A 17712-nucleotide genomic window follows, 5' to 3' on the forward strand; every position below is an offset into this window, starting at 1 on the left:
ATCTTTGTGCCATTAATCAAAACACATCTGGTCTACTGTGACAATAATTACAGTATTTGGTCATGAAATCATGGTAAGTGAATGAAATGCATTTCTGGAGGGAATGATGAATTAATTAAAAGAAAAAGCATGGTATGACAGATATAGTGAGAGCTGTAATGAGCTCTACAATGAATTATGTAACTCAATAAACATTAAGAAATAACATAATAATTTAAAAAACCTTTCTTTGAAAATAAGTAAAGTAGACTTGCACAGTTTATTAAATTATTATTATTTATACAGGTACTCAAGTCTTATTTACTGCTGATGTGCTCACAACTACCTCTGGTAATCCATTCCACTCATTCACCACTCTCAAAGTAAAGAACCTAGTCCACACACCCATACCAACAACACTCTTAGACAACTTCCAAGTGTGATCCCTTGTTTTTCCCTCCATTCCCTATGTATTGAATTTTTTTTTTTCTGTGTCAATCTTATAGAATCCCTTTAGTAACTGATAAGTTTCTGTCATATCCCCTCTCCTCCTCCTGTCAGCTAAAAACTCTGCAACCCATGCACCCTCAATCTATCCTCACAGAGAACATTCCACAGACTTGTCACCAGCTTCATTACTCATCTCTGAATCCTCTTCTCCACCTCCCAATCCCCAAGAAATGCAAGTGAACAAATCTCTGCACAATAGTCTACATGTGCCTGAATCATAGCCTTATAAAGAGGAATAATAGCCTCCCCCTCATTATTTGTCACTGTGTTCTTCAACATCCAAGTAATCCTCTGAGCTATTTTGCCAATTCTTGCAATATGTCCTTTGAATTTCATTTCTCTATCCACCATTATCCCCAGATCTCTAGCCCCATCAATTTCTTGTAAATTAGTACCATCGATATGATACGAAGCATGTAATCTTTTCATCCCAAGGTGCATTACCCTACATTTTACAACATTAAATTGGCAAGCATTGTCCTTTTCCACACTGCCAATTTTGGGGCATTTTATCATCCTGCAAAATATCCATATCACTTTTGTAACTACTACCCTCCCCAGTTTTTCATCATCCTCACACAACTGAATACCTGCCCCCCCCCCCCCCCAAATCTTCTGATATATCATTAACGTACAAATCAAGAGCAGTCGTCCAAGTACAAGGTCCTGGGACACTCCACCATACACCACCCTTGATATCTGCCTGTCAGCCCCCCCTCCATCCATTGCCACCAGCCTCATATTTGCTCCAACTTATGTAATAGTTTTCCATGCAGTATTCTTTTAAATGCCTCTGCAAAGTTCAACAATCATGGTGTAACCATTTCTTTATCTAATTCCACTGTCTGCTTATTATAAAATGTGAATAAATTACTGAAGCAGAACCTACCTGTTACAAAGCTATGCTGCCCCCCCCATGGGAATATAATACTCTAGTATCATATTCCCATCCACCCTTTTCTGAATTTCACTTTTAACCAACTTTTTCAATACCTTAACCTCACTTCAGAGATACTAACTGGTCTGTAATTTGCTACTTCTGTCTTGGAGCCATGTTTATGTAATGGAACTATCTTACCCTCCTTCCACTCCCTTGGAACCTTAATAGAACTGAGACTTAGATTAAACAGCTTTGTCATTGGCAATGCTAATTCACTTGCACAATTCCATAGCACAAACTGACAGGCCAAGCATGCTACTGTATTCACATTCATATTTTTCAATATATTGAGTACCTCCAGTTCATCTACCTCAATTCTCACATTGGCAACCACAAAGTCACCTCCTGGATGATATATCCTTGCAAAATAATCACTTAATAACTGTCTATTTGCCCTTCTTCTGTCACTTTCCTATCATCAGCACTGAGTAAAATAATCTTTCTTATATTCCTTCCACAATGCTTTCTTTTTTTTGCAGTTCCTCCTTTATATTGTTACTCATCCACTTAATCCCTACTCAGTTTATCATTCTGAGCCTAGGTATACACCCTGATATTTCCTTGCTCAAACACTCCTTGACTGCTTCCCATGCCCTACCGACATTCATTCCATGTAGTTTCTTATGCCATAGCACTGCCCCAAGTTGCCTCCTAAGTTTGTTATAAACTCCAGCTTTGTAGTTCTGCATAAACCATTTATTGACTGAAATTTCTGCAGGTTGAGCAACCTCTCAGAAGAATAGAGTTTCTACCATAGTTATAGATAGATCTTCTTATGCTATAATAAATGTAGTTTAATCCTTTATCCAAGTATGTGCAAACAAAGTTTGCACCTGAAAGTATCTTCAGGACTGGGGTAAAGTGGTACAACACCAGGCAACTCCTTGCAAAGGTGGAGCAAGCTACCAACACTCCTATCTCAGTATCTCCCATAATGCAAAACACATCTCCTTGCAGATATGTATAATGTTATGCATTAAGGGAAGGGCCACTACCCAAACTAGTTTCGACCTTTATTGAGGTCTCTTCAGTGGGAGCCAGGATAAAGGATTAAACTAAATTTATTATAGTCTGACCAAGTGAAAAATAAACTTTCAACATCTTTCTCTAAATCCAGAGTAATTTAATAAAAAGGTGGCACACCATTTGGCAGCTCCTATAGGATGAGATGACCTTGCTAATGCTTCTGCCTAGTATCTCCACTTGGGCCTGGCTCCCACTGAAGAGACCTCAATAAAGGTCGAAACTAGTCTGGGTAGTGGCCCTTCCCTTAATGCGTAACATTATACATATCCGCAAGGAGATGTGTTTTGCATTACATTATGGAAGATACTGAGATAGGAGTGTTGGTAGCTTGCTCCACCTTTGCAAGGAGTTGCCTGGTGTTGTACTACTTTACCCCAGTCCTGAAGATACTTTCAGGTGCAAACTTTGTTTGCACACACTTGGATAAAGGATTAAACTAAATTTATTATAGTCTGACCAAGTGAAAAATAAACTTTCAACATCTTATGCTATTACCAGATTTAATACTCTCAAACTTCTGGTCTCCTCCATCAAGTGCAGTCTCAGATAATTATTTCTTAGTAACTGTATAAAGTCCATTTCCATTTTGCCAGGTAATCTGTCTTCCTTCCAATATATATCCCAATAGTTGAATCTATAATATATCCCTACTTTCTCCTGGATTTTGTTCCTCCATATACTACTCTTTGTTGTCTGTCCATCAGCTATTCTAGTATCTAATAACACCATTTCATATTCATCCAGATTTGTTCCATTTTATACAGTTCCAACTATTTCAATTAATTTATGTTTACTCACATTGAAACTTTTACTCTGTAAATATACATTCCCATCCCTTTAGTTATTTTAACTTTAGTTGTAGTTCATTCATAATATACTTCAGTGAAAAGAAATTTTCTGCCAAAACTTATATGTTGCTTTGTTTATTTTCAGTGATGCAAATCAAAGGCTTCAAGATACCAATGATGTATTAAGAGTAACTGCTTATAAAAGGCAAGATTTTCACAAGGTTAATTGCTTGTTTAATTGCACATATATGAAGATACGTATACAGCTTTTTCCATTACTGTAGTAATTAAACATTTTGTTCTTTTTATTCTAAATATTATTATTATTGTCGTTGCATAAAATAAACAGCGGTGGTTCAAACACAGATTCTTGCAGCACATCTCCAGTTACCAACTTTCTCCTGGATTCTGTTCCTCCATATACTACTGTTTGTTGTCTGTCCATCAGCTGTCCTAGTATCCAGTAACACCATTTCATATTCATCCAGATGTGTTACATTTTATACAGTTCCAAACAGTATCCTGTTGAACACCTTTGCAAAATCTAGTAATATTATCATGTAGTCAATCCATTTATCCAACTCAGACACCACTCTGTTATAAAAAAATAGTAAATTACTAAAGCATGACCTACCTTTAACATGGCCATGCTTCCCAGCCCCCACCACACACAGGATTTTGTGGTATGAGGTGCTTGTGGCATGTACACATCCTGGTAGGTGAGAGATCTCGGGGAATGCATGTCTGCAGAAAATGTAGAAAATGGGAAGAACTTCGTGATTTAGAAGTTAGCATAATGGACCTTAGCAAAATGATGTCAGAAACAGGTGAATATTGACTGACAGAGATGAGTAGCGTGATTCAGGGTTAGCAAAACAATTGGAATGTGAATGATAATATAAAAGTAGGAAGTGTAGTAGGTTTGAAATATTGTGAAGTGTTAATTGGGAGGATGAATGTCAAGCAAGAGTAGGTAGCTTGCAGAGAGAGATATATATGCTGAAAGAAGTGGAATGTATCAGGAATGAGTTGAGAAGCATGAAAGAAGAGATTAGGTGACTGGAAACAACAAATGCAGAGCAAATCAGAGTAGAAGTGAGAGAGAATTATGGGAATGATAGAAGGGGAGGGAATAGGAGAACCAGTGAAAGAGATAGAATGAAAGAAAGGCAAGACAGTGCAGCAACCAGGGATGGAGAGATGACAGGACAGCAGGTAAGTGGGGGGAACAAAGAAAGTGTTAAAGGACAGAGATAGAATGGTAAGAGGTGTAATGTATGGAGACTCGAAGATCTGTGGTGTACAAGATAGAATGCCAGAGGAGTGTTTCCTGGAGGAACGATAGACAATGTAACTATGACAATTAAGTGAGGAAGGGTGGATGAGATAATTGTGATGGTGACATGAATGACTTGAGAGGTAGTGGAATGGTGGTGGTGTCAAGAGATCTGAGGTTCATGCTTGAGGGTGTAAGGAAAAAAGCTGAGAGAGGGAAGTTAGTGCATTGCCCAGGTATGATGATGCAGAGCCACAGAGAAGTGCATCAATAATGAATAGTATAATAGCCAGAATGTGTCAAAAGAGAAGCTTGGATTATGTGATTGCTTGGAGGTCATTTGAGGACAGAAAAGAATGGCTTGCATTTGAATGAGGAAGGAGGTAGGCATCTGGAAAGAATGTTGTTCTCTGAACAAGTCAGTGTATCAATGCAGAAAAGCTAAAATTATTAGGGTGGCTGGTAGTAGGGGTGGCCTCTTGTGGAAATAGCCACTTGAGAGAAGGGGGAAATATATTGTGTAATGCTGAATCCAGTGGAGTTGGGGATAATGATAAGTATAGAAACAGTGACAATGCTTTGTCACTATTGGAGGTAATGATAAAGGAAATGAATTGGTGGCACTGATAGCATCAGCCTGTTCAAAGATTATTGGGATCTTTGATGCATGGTTGACAACAGAGCATAGCATTTTTCAACAGGATTGGAAGGGCAATGCAATGGTGGAGTACTGCTTATGATAAGTGATGAGTTATACCCGCTCAGACTGGAGGATTTGGAGGGCAGTAGCACTAATAGTTTTGAAAGTATATGTTGTGAGGTAGAGGTGGGTAGGCAGGATATTTAGTGGGGTGAAGATCAGGAGATGTTTAGGCAGTTGAGCTTGGCCAGTGCGAAAAGAATGCTTGTTATAGGAGATTTTAATTACAGCAGTATAAATTGGGAAGAGGAAACTGCATGTAATAGTAAGGGAGTGGAATGTCTGGAATTCTTGAGGGACAAATGTCTTAAGCAATATGTAGTAGAAGGAGGAACATGAAGTTCAAGAGTTTTAGATTTGATCATAGCATCAGAAGATCTGATTATAATTGAGATAGCATCTATGCCCCTGATTGGCAAGAGTGACCATGTTGTTTTGACTTGGAAGATGAATAGACATGCAGGAGTATCAAAGAGAAAGGAATGTATGTGGAATTATAAGACAGGTGATTATAATAGTCTTAGATATCAGCTTGGGGCAATTCCATGGATGGAGGAATTGGAAGGGTGAGATATCATCAGTGCCTGGGAACTTATGAAAGAATATTTAGTAGCAGCAATAGCAAGTTTATTACTGCAAGTGAAGAGGAGAACACAATTTGGTGTAAAGTGGATGACAAACAATATAAAACAGGAACTGGAACTAACAGCAGGTAAAAAATAGGTTATGAAAGAGATATAAGGTGAGGGAGAACAGAGAACAGATGTATGAAAAATATAAGACTCAGACCATGAGTGTAACTAGTATGATAGATCATATGGATAAGGAAGGCAAAACTGGAATATGAGAAAAGATTGGCCATGAGATCCAAAGAAAATTGTAAGGAATTCTTTCATTATGTTGCCAGTAGGAGGAGAAATGATTGTTGAAGAATGACATTGTTGAACATTTGATAATATACCTCAATGAACATTTTATTGAGGTATATTATCCCAGAGAAGTAGATTTTAATACTAAAGGGATAAGGCAGGTTTGAGGTTTAGAAGTGCAAGAAGAGAGTGTGTTTCAAATAATGAATACTCTGGATGTTAATAAAGCAATGGGACTGGATGGGATTTCTCCATAGATTTTGAGAGAATGTGTTGAACCAACAGCTCTGTTGACCTGGTTTTTCAATGAAATGAAAAACCAGGGCTACAGGAAAGGTGCCCAAGGAGTGGAAGGAGGGTAAGGTAGTGTAGCAGACTGGAAGTGTCAAACTATAGACCAGTTTATATTTCATCAGTAGTTGTTTAGATTTTGGAGAAATTAGTGAGGGATCATTTACAACATTGGGCAGATGAGGGTAATGTATCTGCAAGAATCAAGGGGCACTTTTGTTTTAGTAAATGATTGCTATATGATTTTTTAAGGGGCACTCTTGTTTTAGTAATATGATTGCCTTTTATAATAAAATTACAAGAATGGTTGAGAGAGAAAGGCATAGCTGTCATTTTTTTTTTTTTTTTGATTTTATAAAGGCATTTGAAGAGTATCACATGATAAGCTGATATTTAAGTTGCAGCATATGGGTTTAGATGTCAGGTTAGTGAACTGATTTAGGGATTGGCTATCTGATAACATTTGAGAGTTGTATATGAGGGAGCAGTATCAAGGAAGCAGAAGGTTACAAGTGGGGTCACACAGGCTCAGTGCTGAGACCTGTATTGCTTAACCTTTATATCAATGACATTGTCAATGGATTGCAGGGAAGAGGGATATTCAGTTGTTGTTTGCAGATGATGTGATGTGAAGCTGAGAAGTGTTATTAGTAATAGTGCAGATGTGGCATCCCTGCAAGAGGATTCGAATAAATTGGACAGATGAACAAATGAAAGGGGGTGTCAGTTTAATTCAGCCAAATGTAAAGTCTTGAAGTTCGTTATACATCGATGGAAGGCTACTTACTCTGCTTTAGGAACTGTACTGAAGGAAGTAGAGAAGCGAGGGATCTGGAGGTGATGGTTGATAGAAACTTGAAATTCAATGGAACATATTGCAAAGGTGGTGAAGTTAACCCAGAGGATTGCTGCAATACTGAGAGGGATGCTGACCTGCAGAGATAAAAGTTGTCATTCTATTGTATAAAGCCCTGATCAGACCACACCTGGGCTATTGTGCTCAAATTTGGTCCCCCCCTGATTTAATGAGGATGAATTAACCGTGGAAAGACTGCAGAGACGGATAACAAAAATGATATCATGATTGTACAATGTTAGTTATGAGGATAGGCTGAGGGAATGTGGGCTGCTAAATTTGTCATATAGAAGAAGTAGAGGTGATATGATTGAGAGTTTTAAACTGTTCAGAGGTAAAACATAATGAAAGAATACCCAGGGTTGACACGGGGGTATTCTTTCATTTTGTGGAACAGGGAGAAGGAGTGAGGACAAGGGACCATCCCTGGAAGTTACGAAAGAAAGTTGTGAGCAAGAGGGTAAGGAGTGGTTTCTTTGCATGGAGGGTGGATGAACCATGGAATGCATTGCCTGATAGAGAGGTGAAGCATGAACAGTCAATGGATTCAAGGACTGGTATGATAGACTTTGTGTTTTCTAGGGTGGGCCTCCTATGATGAGTCTTGTGACTCCATGGAAGCTTGAATCATCATCATAATAATAATAATATGTACACATAGGTTTCTGTAGTTAAACAGTTCTATGGGAAGTTTTCGGTATTGAGATCACATTATAATATAAATAAGAAGTTTATTAAAAATAAGCAATTAAAACAAAACAAGTTTCATATGTCATAAGACTTGCATCATCACTACTCCTGATGATGTAAGTTTTGTATATCCATTTCACTTGTCACTTAATGTAATAAAAGGTAAACAAATTACTAAGGCAAGATCAACCTTTCACAAAACTCATGATTCCTCCTATACAGTTATCATTTTCCTGTTCTTCTGCATCTGAATTCTGACTTTTATTAACACTTCTCCAATACCTTAACCACCACTCCTGAGTTACTGATTGATTGGTAATTTTCAACCTCTGTTATGGAGTTTATGCATTGAAACTATTTTTGCCTTCTTTATCTCTTCTTTGGCACCATCCAACAAGCTGAAACTTATTTTGGTAGGAGGTGATATGAGGATCTACTAATTCCCTTACTCATTTCTCATAATACATGATAAATGTGCAAGAGACTTGTATCCTATCTAATCAAATGGTCTTATTTATGTTAATTCTCTAATATTCTAAGCACCTCCAATTAATCTATCTCTATTCTTATATCGGTCATTAAGTATGATATCTGGCACTAATACCTTCACCTGGATGATACACCCATTCAAAATGAGCACTCAGTAACTCAACTATTTTATCTATGTTACTTCCTTACCATCAGCACATGTTGATATTATCCTTGTAGTTGTTATTCTAGCAAAAGACCTCTTTGGAATTTTCTTTGAGCTACTAACATCTTTTCTCAACCTGTTTTTGTCTCCCTAACTATAATGGCCTTCTTGCGTGCACCTTGTACTGCTTATGAGCTTGCTAGTACCCTTTCTCTTTATATATGTTTTCTTGCACAACTTTTTTCTGCAGCACTCACTTAACGATGTTATTTGTCCATCTATCTGATGCCTGATTTATCCTCCTGGGGATAAATAAACACCACTTCTCCAATGCAGTGATCACATAATTTCCCTACAAATTCTTGTGCCATGGCACTGCTCCAAGCTGACACTTCGGTTTGTCATAATTACCTACTTTGTAATTCTGCATATACCCTTTCTTAACTGAAACTTTCATGTCAGCAATCTCTCTCTCTCTCTCTTTCTCTCTCTCTCTCTTTCTCTCTCTCTCTCTCTCCTCCCTCCCCAGTAAGAGTGCAGTTGCTGTCTTGGTTACTGATGATGAATGCCATCATCAGATCCCACACTCTTGCACCCTACGTCCTCCTCTCTTATGTTATATGCTGTCTTTTAGCAGTTATATAAATTCCACTTCCTTTTCTCTCTGTGACCATTCCTCCTCCCACTCTATATCTTTGTAATTGAAGTCCCCCCTTCCTTCTAAAAGATACCTGCCCTGCACTCATTGTGCTAATTTGCTGATGCATGTCATCTACATTTTCCCTTGTATCACCAACTTATAGCAGTAAGTGAGTAATATTTCATCATGTTGTCCAACAGGCCAACAGAATGAAATATATTTCAGATGGTCTCAAATGCACTTCCTTCTGCCTTGTCATTTTCCTGCTGAATTACCTTTTATCTACTTCAAAACTGCTATCATCAGTAAAATCTCTCCTTCAATGTTCCCCACCCCACCCCCAACCTCTGAAAGTATTATATCTATTACATTTATTATTATTATTATTATTAAGAGAGACCTCCAGGGAGTCAGGGACCTATTGAGGAATTATTTATTTATTTATTTTGCATATGATGTACAGGTCTCAAGATATTACATAAATCAACATAAAAACAATTGCAAAAATCATATTAATAGAGGCACAATAGGTTGAAATGATTGAACATTAAAACTACAATGACAGATGGCTCCGTACTCTCCTAGCAGGACTCGCAGACAGAGGCTCTCAGATAACCAACATACACCTACCGAGGACCTGAGAATCAATAATATGGCCTCACTTTTAAAAATGTGCCAATTAAATATAGAAGCATAAGTAAGGCTAAATGTGAGGTTCTTACTAAAATCCTGATTATTATTTAAATTAATTTAAAAAAAATAAATTTATTGTTATGTTAGATTACCATCAAATAGATGTAGTTGTAATATAGGAGACTCACACTAAGGACGATCTAGACATACTAACGAGAGGGAAAATACATGGATATAATGTGATTAATTGCATAAACCATCCCAAATATGGTGTGGCAACATATATAAAAAAATTGAGGGATTTTATCTCTATGACTATATATCATCTTCCATCCTAATGTTAAAAACTTCTCTTCTTTGTTCTGGCATTAATATACATAAAGTACAGTATTCCCTTCTGATATTTTAAAGATACTTATGACATAAAGATTGTATAATATAAGCACGTAAACACAAGAAAGATATTTAATTAGCCAAATATTTCAGTCTGAAAATTGCAGACCATCTTCAGTGGCACTACAAGAACAGTTTTAAAAAAATACAAGGTGGAATACTAACAATAGATCATTTAAAAATAGAACAAGCCACGTGATGTTATATCACTAAGTATTAAAGGGAATATTTTTAAGCAGAGACATGATTGAAATAAAGATATTAATTAATAATTTCAATAATTTTAAATAACATAAAATTAATATGAATTAATGAGTTATCCTGATTAGAACTTTCCCAGATTTTTGATACAGATATACAGTCATTCCGATTCAGGTTAGGACAATGGAGTAAGGCCTCTACGCTTTTTTTTGAATAAACGTTCAAATTTATAGCAGGATCTATGTAAGAGGCGAGTTTTTGACTAAAGGATGTTGTGGTTAGTTTCTATCCCATGCTGAGCCAATCCAGATTTTTCTGGATTGGCTCAGCACGGGAGATCAACTGTGATCTCTCCTATTTTGGACAAACTGGATGCTCTCTAGAAAAAAGAATCTAAGAACATCAATCCTCCATTCATCACAACAAAACCCGAAAAATCTGGATTGGCTCAGCATGGGATAGAAAATAACCACAACATCCTTTGGTCAAAAACTCACCTCTTACATAGATCCCGCTATAAATTTGAACATTTATTTAAAGAAAGCATAGAGGCCTTACTCCATCGTCCTAACCTGAATCGGAATGACTGTATATCAAAAATCTGGGAAAGTCTAATCAGGATAACTCATTAATTCATATTTTTATGTTATTTAAAATTATTGAAATTATTAATTAATATCTTTATTTCAATCATGTCTCTGCTGAAAAATATTCCCTTTAACTTAGTGATATAACATCACACTAACAATAAATGATCTATTGTTAGTATTCCATTTTGTATTTTTTTAAAACTGTTCTTGTAGTGGCACTGAAGATGGACTGCAATTTTCAGACCGAAATATATGGCTAATTAAATATCTTTCTTGTGTTTATGTGCTTATATTATACAGTATTCCCTTCAATCATTAACCTCCCTCACACCTCGTGCTGCTGATCCCACTCAGTTTCAGAATCTGATGAGTTTCATTCAACATCATTTGATTATTATTCAAACCATCAGCTTTATATAAGTACTTTCATACATCGAACTCTCTCCACATATCCACAACCTCCATACCATTCCTTTAGTAAACTCTTCACACAGATAGACTCATTTGCAATCATGGCCATCACTGCCGTCCTCCTCAATTTACCTCTTTCATGCTGTGGCAAATAATTCACAGTCTTCATTCTCTCACATTTCACTTTTGCTTGTGCCAGCAACTGTTTCATATCTTCTTGACTACCATACTTGTCATCTACTAGATCATTTATAAACCTGCCAATATATTCATCTCTTTCACTTTTCCTCTCTTTATCCAAACAGTGTCATTAACATCCATAAAGTTTACCACATGGACACATGATTTTGTCACATCACACTTTCCTCAAGCACACATCTTATCATTGAGTCACCATATAAAACTTCTTACTTGCTCTCTTTCAGCCTCTCATATTCTGCTTCCCCTCCCTCCCTCCCTCACAACTCTTTTCTCACACGTCTCTCAACACTAGTCACTGCCTGTTTCTCCAGCTGTTCTGTATCGGGTTTTGTCCTGCATAGAAATCTACTTAAGTATGCTATCTCTTCCATTACCATCTTACCATTTTCCTCATCATCTACCTTTTCTTTCTTACCTTGTTCATCTTTGCTTAACCTCCAAATGTTTACTTCCACTACCTCACTATCAACAACAACTCACTCGCATTCTCACTCACATAGGGAGTGGTGGGGAAAATGGTAACAAATTATAGGGCAATCAGTGTCTTGGGAGTGGTGGTTAAATTATCAGAGAAATTGGAAAAACTAACAGAAATTAGGACTGGGTATAGAGGAATAGAAAATGCAACAGGGAACAGTATGATTTTGTGAAGAGTAGGCCTTGAATTTAGTAATTTATTTACATTTTATAATAAAATGGCAACTGCATTGGATAAACGAAATGGCAACTGCATTGGATAAATGAAATGGTAACACTGTGATACTGCTCGACTCTCCAAAGACATTCACAGGATACCACATGGAACTTTGGTACATGAATTGGCCCAGTGGAGTGGATATGAAGCTGATAATATGGATAAAAGGGGAGGGGGGGGGAGCTGATAGATATCAAAGAGTATGTAGGAATTGAATAGGTGATTAACTGGGTACCACAAGACTCCATACTTGGTTGTCTGCTGTTAAGTTTTTCCATTTTTAATCATATAAGAGATGATTTAAGGGGAGACCATTCAGTTGTTTGCCAATGATGCAAAGCCAGGAAGAGTGATAGTCAATGAAGATGATGTAGAGATACTGCAGGATGATTTAAATAGGATGGACAAAATATTATTATTATTATTATTAACATCTGACCTCCATGGAGTCAGAGACTCATCTTGGAAGGTACACACTATTGCACACAATGTTCATTCAACTGTACTTAAACTCAGACAATGCATTCCACTCACCAACCACTCTCGAACCTGCACCTCACATGTCTGAGCACACCCACTTTATATAGTTTCCAGTGATGCGATCTTGTTCTACCCCCCCCTTCTCCCATTCTATGAAAAATCTCTTCCATGTCAACCTGATAACAAACCCTGACTACCTTATATGTCTCAATCATATCCCCCTCCCTTCCTCCTTCCTGTTTGTGAAGCTTTGCAACTCACACGCTCTCAATCTGTCCAAGGACTCTACATTCCAAAGACCACTGATCACCTTGAATCTTTGCTGGACCCTTTCCAACATATCTTTGTCACCATGAAAACCTGGCAATCAAATCTGTGAACAATAATCCATATGAGGCCAGATCAAGGTGTTATACAATTTCATCATAGCCTTTCCATTTCTGCATGTCAGTGTCCTCCTCATCATTGCCATTATCTGATGTGATAATGGCAATGATGAAATTGTATAAATTCAGGGTCCACATTGCACAGAACTTGTGCAATGTGGACCCTGAATTTCAGCCTTTTCCACCATCACTCCTAGATCTCTCATCTCCTCTACTTCCTTTAAAGTTTCGACACCAAATGTGCACTTTGCATCTGATCATTCCTTACCAAATCTGAAACCCTTACACTTTGCAACATTGAATTGCTAGTTTCACTTACTTGCTCATTCATGCAATATATTCAAGTCCTCCTGTAAGGCCATAATATCCACTCGACTCTGCATTGCTTATATATTTTGCATCATCTGCAAATGGCTGCATATTGCTAGTTAAACCCATTGCAATATCATTAACATACAAATTGAACAACAGTGGTCCCAAAACTAACCCATGCAGTACACCACTAGTGACCTTTCTCTTTCGAGATACCCCACCCTATATACAAATTTCTGATACCTATCTGACAGCCAGTCATTGATCCAACTCAGAAGTCTGTTATCCAATCCAGTCTGTTTCAATTTATTTAATAGTTTGTCATGTGTTAGCCTATCAAAAGCTTTTGCAAAATCCAAGCACACTATTGTATATGCACCTCCCCAATCCAAGGTATTTTGCACCTTGTTATAGTACTAAGTTAGTAAAACATGAACTCCCTTTAAACAACCCATGCCGATAACCACAGAGAATGCTGTTGTTATCAATCCATTTCTGTACCCTACTTCTCACCAATCTCTCTAGTACTTCACCACAACTCCAAATAGACAGATTGGCGTATAATTTGAATCTACAGCCTCATCACCTACTTTATGCAGTGGAACAATTTTACCCTCCTACGCCCTTGGAAACTGTGTTGTTGTAAGTCTCTTAATAAACAAGTATGACAATGCTACTGCCAATTCCCTGGAACATTCTCTTACATGGTGATATGTCATCAAATCATATCACCTTATTGACATCAAGTTTATTTATTTCCTCAAATACCTCCTGCTCACTCACAAAAAAACCACCCTCTCCTATGTCCTCTACACTTAAGTTCCTCATGGTTTCACCCTGATGAGGATGAAACACCCTTATAAATTAATCACTGAATACTTCAACAATGTCTTCTGCAGCAGTTACCATTCTACCATTTTCATCCATTAACATCATCTTACCATGATCATTCTTCCTTCTACTTGTCACATATCTAAAAACCTCTCTAGGATTTTTCTTTGCTTTTAATTCCTTACCGCTCAACTCATGGAATGAGTTGAGCAGTAAGGAATTAAATGCAAAAAATAGTTCCAAGCTATCTCCTATGCTTGTCATAATCATCAGCCTTAGAATTCCTTATACATCCTTTTCTCACAAAAGTCTGCGTATTGCTAGCCACAATACAGATGATCACCAACTCTAGGAAAGTGTGAAACCCTACTCAAGATTACATCCTCTGATGAAATGAACAGAACTAAAACTCTCGATTGCCACATGCCCTCCTTTGCATGCTGCCTGAGATAGTTATCTCTCAAGAACTCGAGAAATTCATTTTCTTATTCCCAGTTGCTATCTCTTCATTCCAATCTATACTGCCATAATTAAAATCTCCCATAATAATTACCCATCCTTTGTTCACTAATCCAAGTTATTTATACATTTCTTCATCACAGCCCTCCACATTGCTAGGCCTATAGCAACATCCATGTTACTTCACACTGCCTCATAACCATTGCCACTATTTTCCTCTTTCATGTCTACCTTATGTGGACATAATTCCCCTGCTATCATCATCATCCCCTCCCTTCTTGTCCTTTCTATGATCATGAAAAATACTGTACAGTTCCATTTCTATTCCCGTTAGAATATCATCTTCATTTGACCTTGTTTCACTTATTTCAATGACTTTAGGGAGTGAATAAATTCAATCAGTGAAACCATTTCATCTCCCTTATTTCTGATACTGCTGTCATTTGTAAACAAACAAACAAACACAGTAATTCATTTTTAGGTCTATAACCAGTCCTATCCAAGCTACTTGTTGGTTGTTATTTCCCCACCCCACCTGCTCAATTGTTTTTCTCACCACTTACTACACCACTTACTTTTCTCACCACTTACTACATCACTTACTTTTCTCACCACTTACTATGCCTAGTCTCAACTTCCTCACCCACATTCCAATATACTCCATCTTCATACACATGTTCACTGCCACTTTCAACATCCACTCTCCTTATGCCATGTCTCACTGTCCACACAGGCTTCCCCCTTTTCCTTGATCCTCTTGCATTCCCATTCTCTCTTCAACTCTCACTCTATTACTGTTTCTACTGCCAAGTACTTCTGTCTCTTCAATACCACTCTCCCGATTTTTCACTTCATTTCTTGCATGCATCGCAAACTGTACTTCCATTCAGCAACACTTTCCCCAGTGCAGGATGAAACTGCAAGACCTGCAGTTTAATGTAACAAAGATTATTATAATGCACTTTGGCAAAAAATGCTTTATTTTACTACATTCATGGAAACTGGATTGCAGGAGTTGGATGACGCTAGGAATTTGGGGGTAGTTGTGGACAGACAGCTTGGAGGATGTATCGTAATGGTAGCAAAAACAGTAAATCAAATTACATGGTTGTTGAAGAACACTGACAAGCAGGGATAGGGAAATTATTATTCCTTTTATGCATGTAGATCTCATCACCTGGTTTCTATACAGATGAGCAAGTGGAGGAGAGGACAAGAGATGAGTGATGAAGATTGTGACAAGTTAACAGAATGATCCCTCTGAGAACAGATTGAAAGAAAGTCTATGGGCTTTAAAGACTAGTTGATAAGTGAGAAAGAAGGGACATTATAAAACATATAAGTTATTAAAGAGGGTTTATAGGACTGACCCTGAAGACTTTTTTCAGTACATGGCAGGAAGTGATCACACCTTATAATTGTGTAGGAGTGTGTTTTAGCAAGGATGTTAGGATTTTACCACAATCCTGCATTGTGGCAAAGCTTGAAGAGAAGGTGCTATTCACCATGACATGCAGTGAATGACTAAAGAGAAAGCTGGCTATCCAGTTACATAGTGTGGCAGGTAGACCAAAAGAAGAGAGTTTATTAAGCAGATGATAATGATGATGCAAGGTTGGAGAGAACTGTGAGTGGAGAAGATGCAGCCTTACAGGATGACCTGAATAGACCATATGAGTGGGCAAGTGGGTGAGTGAAGTTATCAGTTAAGTGTTGCTAAGTTAGATCTTGAAATTTGGTAGGCAGCAATGGATGCATATACAAGGAGGGGGGAGGGCTGAAAAGTTCTGATAAACACCTAGAATAACAATGATATTAAAGACAAAATTTATCTTAAACCATTTAACCCCCATGTTTCCTCAAATTGTAATATTTTGTTATTTTTCTTTTAGGATATGTAAGAAGTAAGAAGAGTTGCTTTAATATCATTTTTGTTCTAGATGCTTATCAGAACTTTTCAGTCCCACCCTCTTGTAATTAGTGGGAAAATTTTGAAGGTAGCAAATGAGATGGGAGATCTGGGAATGGTGAGGGCCGAGAACCTGTAGTTTAAAAGGTCATATTGCTAAGATTGCAAAAAAAAAAATTAGGCTGGGGCAATGATGAGAAGGACCATGATATGCAGAGGAGGTTATGGTTCAATTGTATAAAGCCTTGATTGAGTTGCATATGGATTACTATGTGCAGATTTGGTCACCTAGTTTTCACGGAGATGAGCACATATTAGAAAGGGTTAGGTGATGACTGATTAAGGTGGTTTCTGATCTGTGGAATGTGGGGTATAAAGATATTGAAAGAATGCCATTGCAGATCTTCCACATTATGAGATTAATGTGAAGAGATTGTTCACAAAATGGAGGGAGACAGATATAGAACAAGTAGCCATTCTGGAAGGTGCATGTGAGAAGGAAGTAAGCACAGCAGGGGTGAGCAGCAATTTCTTTTCATAAAGAGTGGTTGGTAAATGCATTGCCTGAGAGTGTGGTAAGTGCAGAAATAGTGAATGAGTTCAAGGTATGGTTTGATGAGCTTTGTATGTGATAGAAGAGACTTTCTGTAATGAGTCCCTTGAATGTATAGAGATCTTATGTTTATAATAAAAATAATTAATAATATTTATGGTATTCAACCAAAAAAAAATGAACATGAACTGACAGTTTCAGGGATTATATTTCTTTTATTCAGCAATGACGTGAAATGATTGCTTTCTTAATGTTCACACTACAAATAAGTGATAACAGTAGTTGCCACAATAATTAAAACTTTACTATCTATTATTTAGCTAGAACAATTATTTGGTCTTACCAAGACCAATAACTGTTCTAGCTAAGAGAAAGAGTGGAAGATTATAGGTGAGTTATTGTATTTGTTTTTTTTTATTTATGTAAGTAAATGTATATATCTAAAGACTTTTTTTCAATT

At 37.3% G+C, this 17712-nt stretch overlaps 1 protein-coding gene across 1 annotated transcript in view; it reads left to right on the plus strand.

The window, feature by feature from the left end:
* LOC150093024 (ras and EF-hand domain-containing protein-like) overlaps positions 1 to 17712 on the plus strand; it is a 261389-nt gene that overhangs the window by 122416 nt on the left and 121261 nt on the right. Inside the window, exon 8 of the mRNA XM_090413512.1 lies at positions 3389 to 3464. Coding sequence (XP_090269638.1) covers positions 3389 to 3464 — 76 coding nt within the window. The remainder of the gene's footprint in view (positions 1 to 3388; positions 3465 to 17712) is intronic.

Source organism: Typopeltis vanoorti, chromosome 24 (genome assembly GCF_054136105.1).
Source record: "Typopeltis vanoorti isolate ZY-2024b chromosome 24, IOZ_Tvanoo_1.0, whole genome shotgun sequence".
Classification (NCBI taxonomy): Eukaryota; Metazoa; Arthropoda; class Arachnida; order Uropygi; family Thelyphonidae; genus Typopeltis; species Typopeltis vanoorti.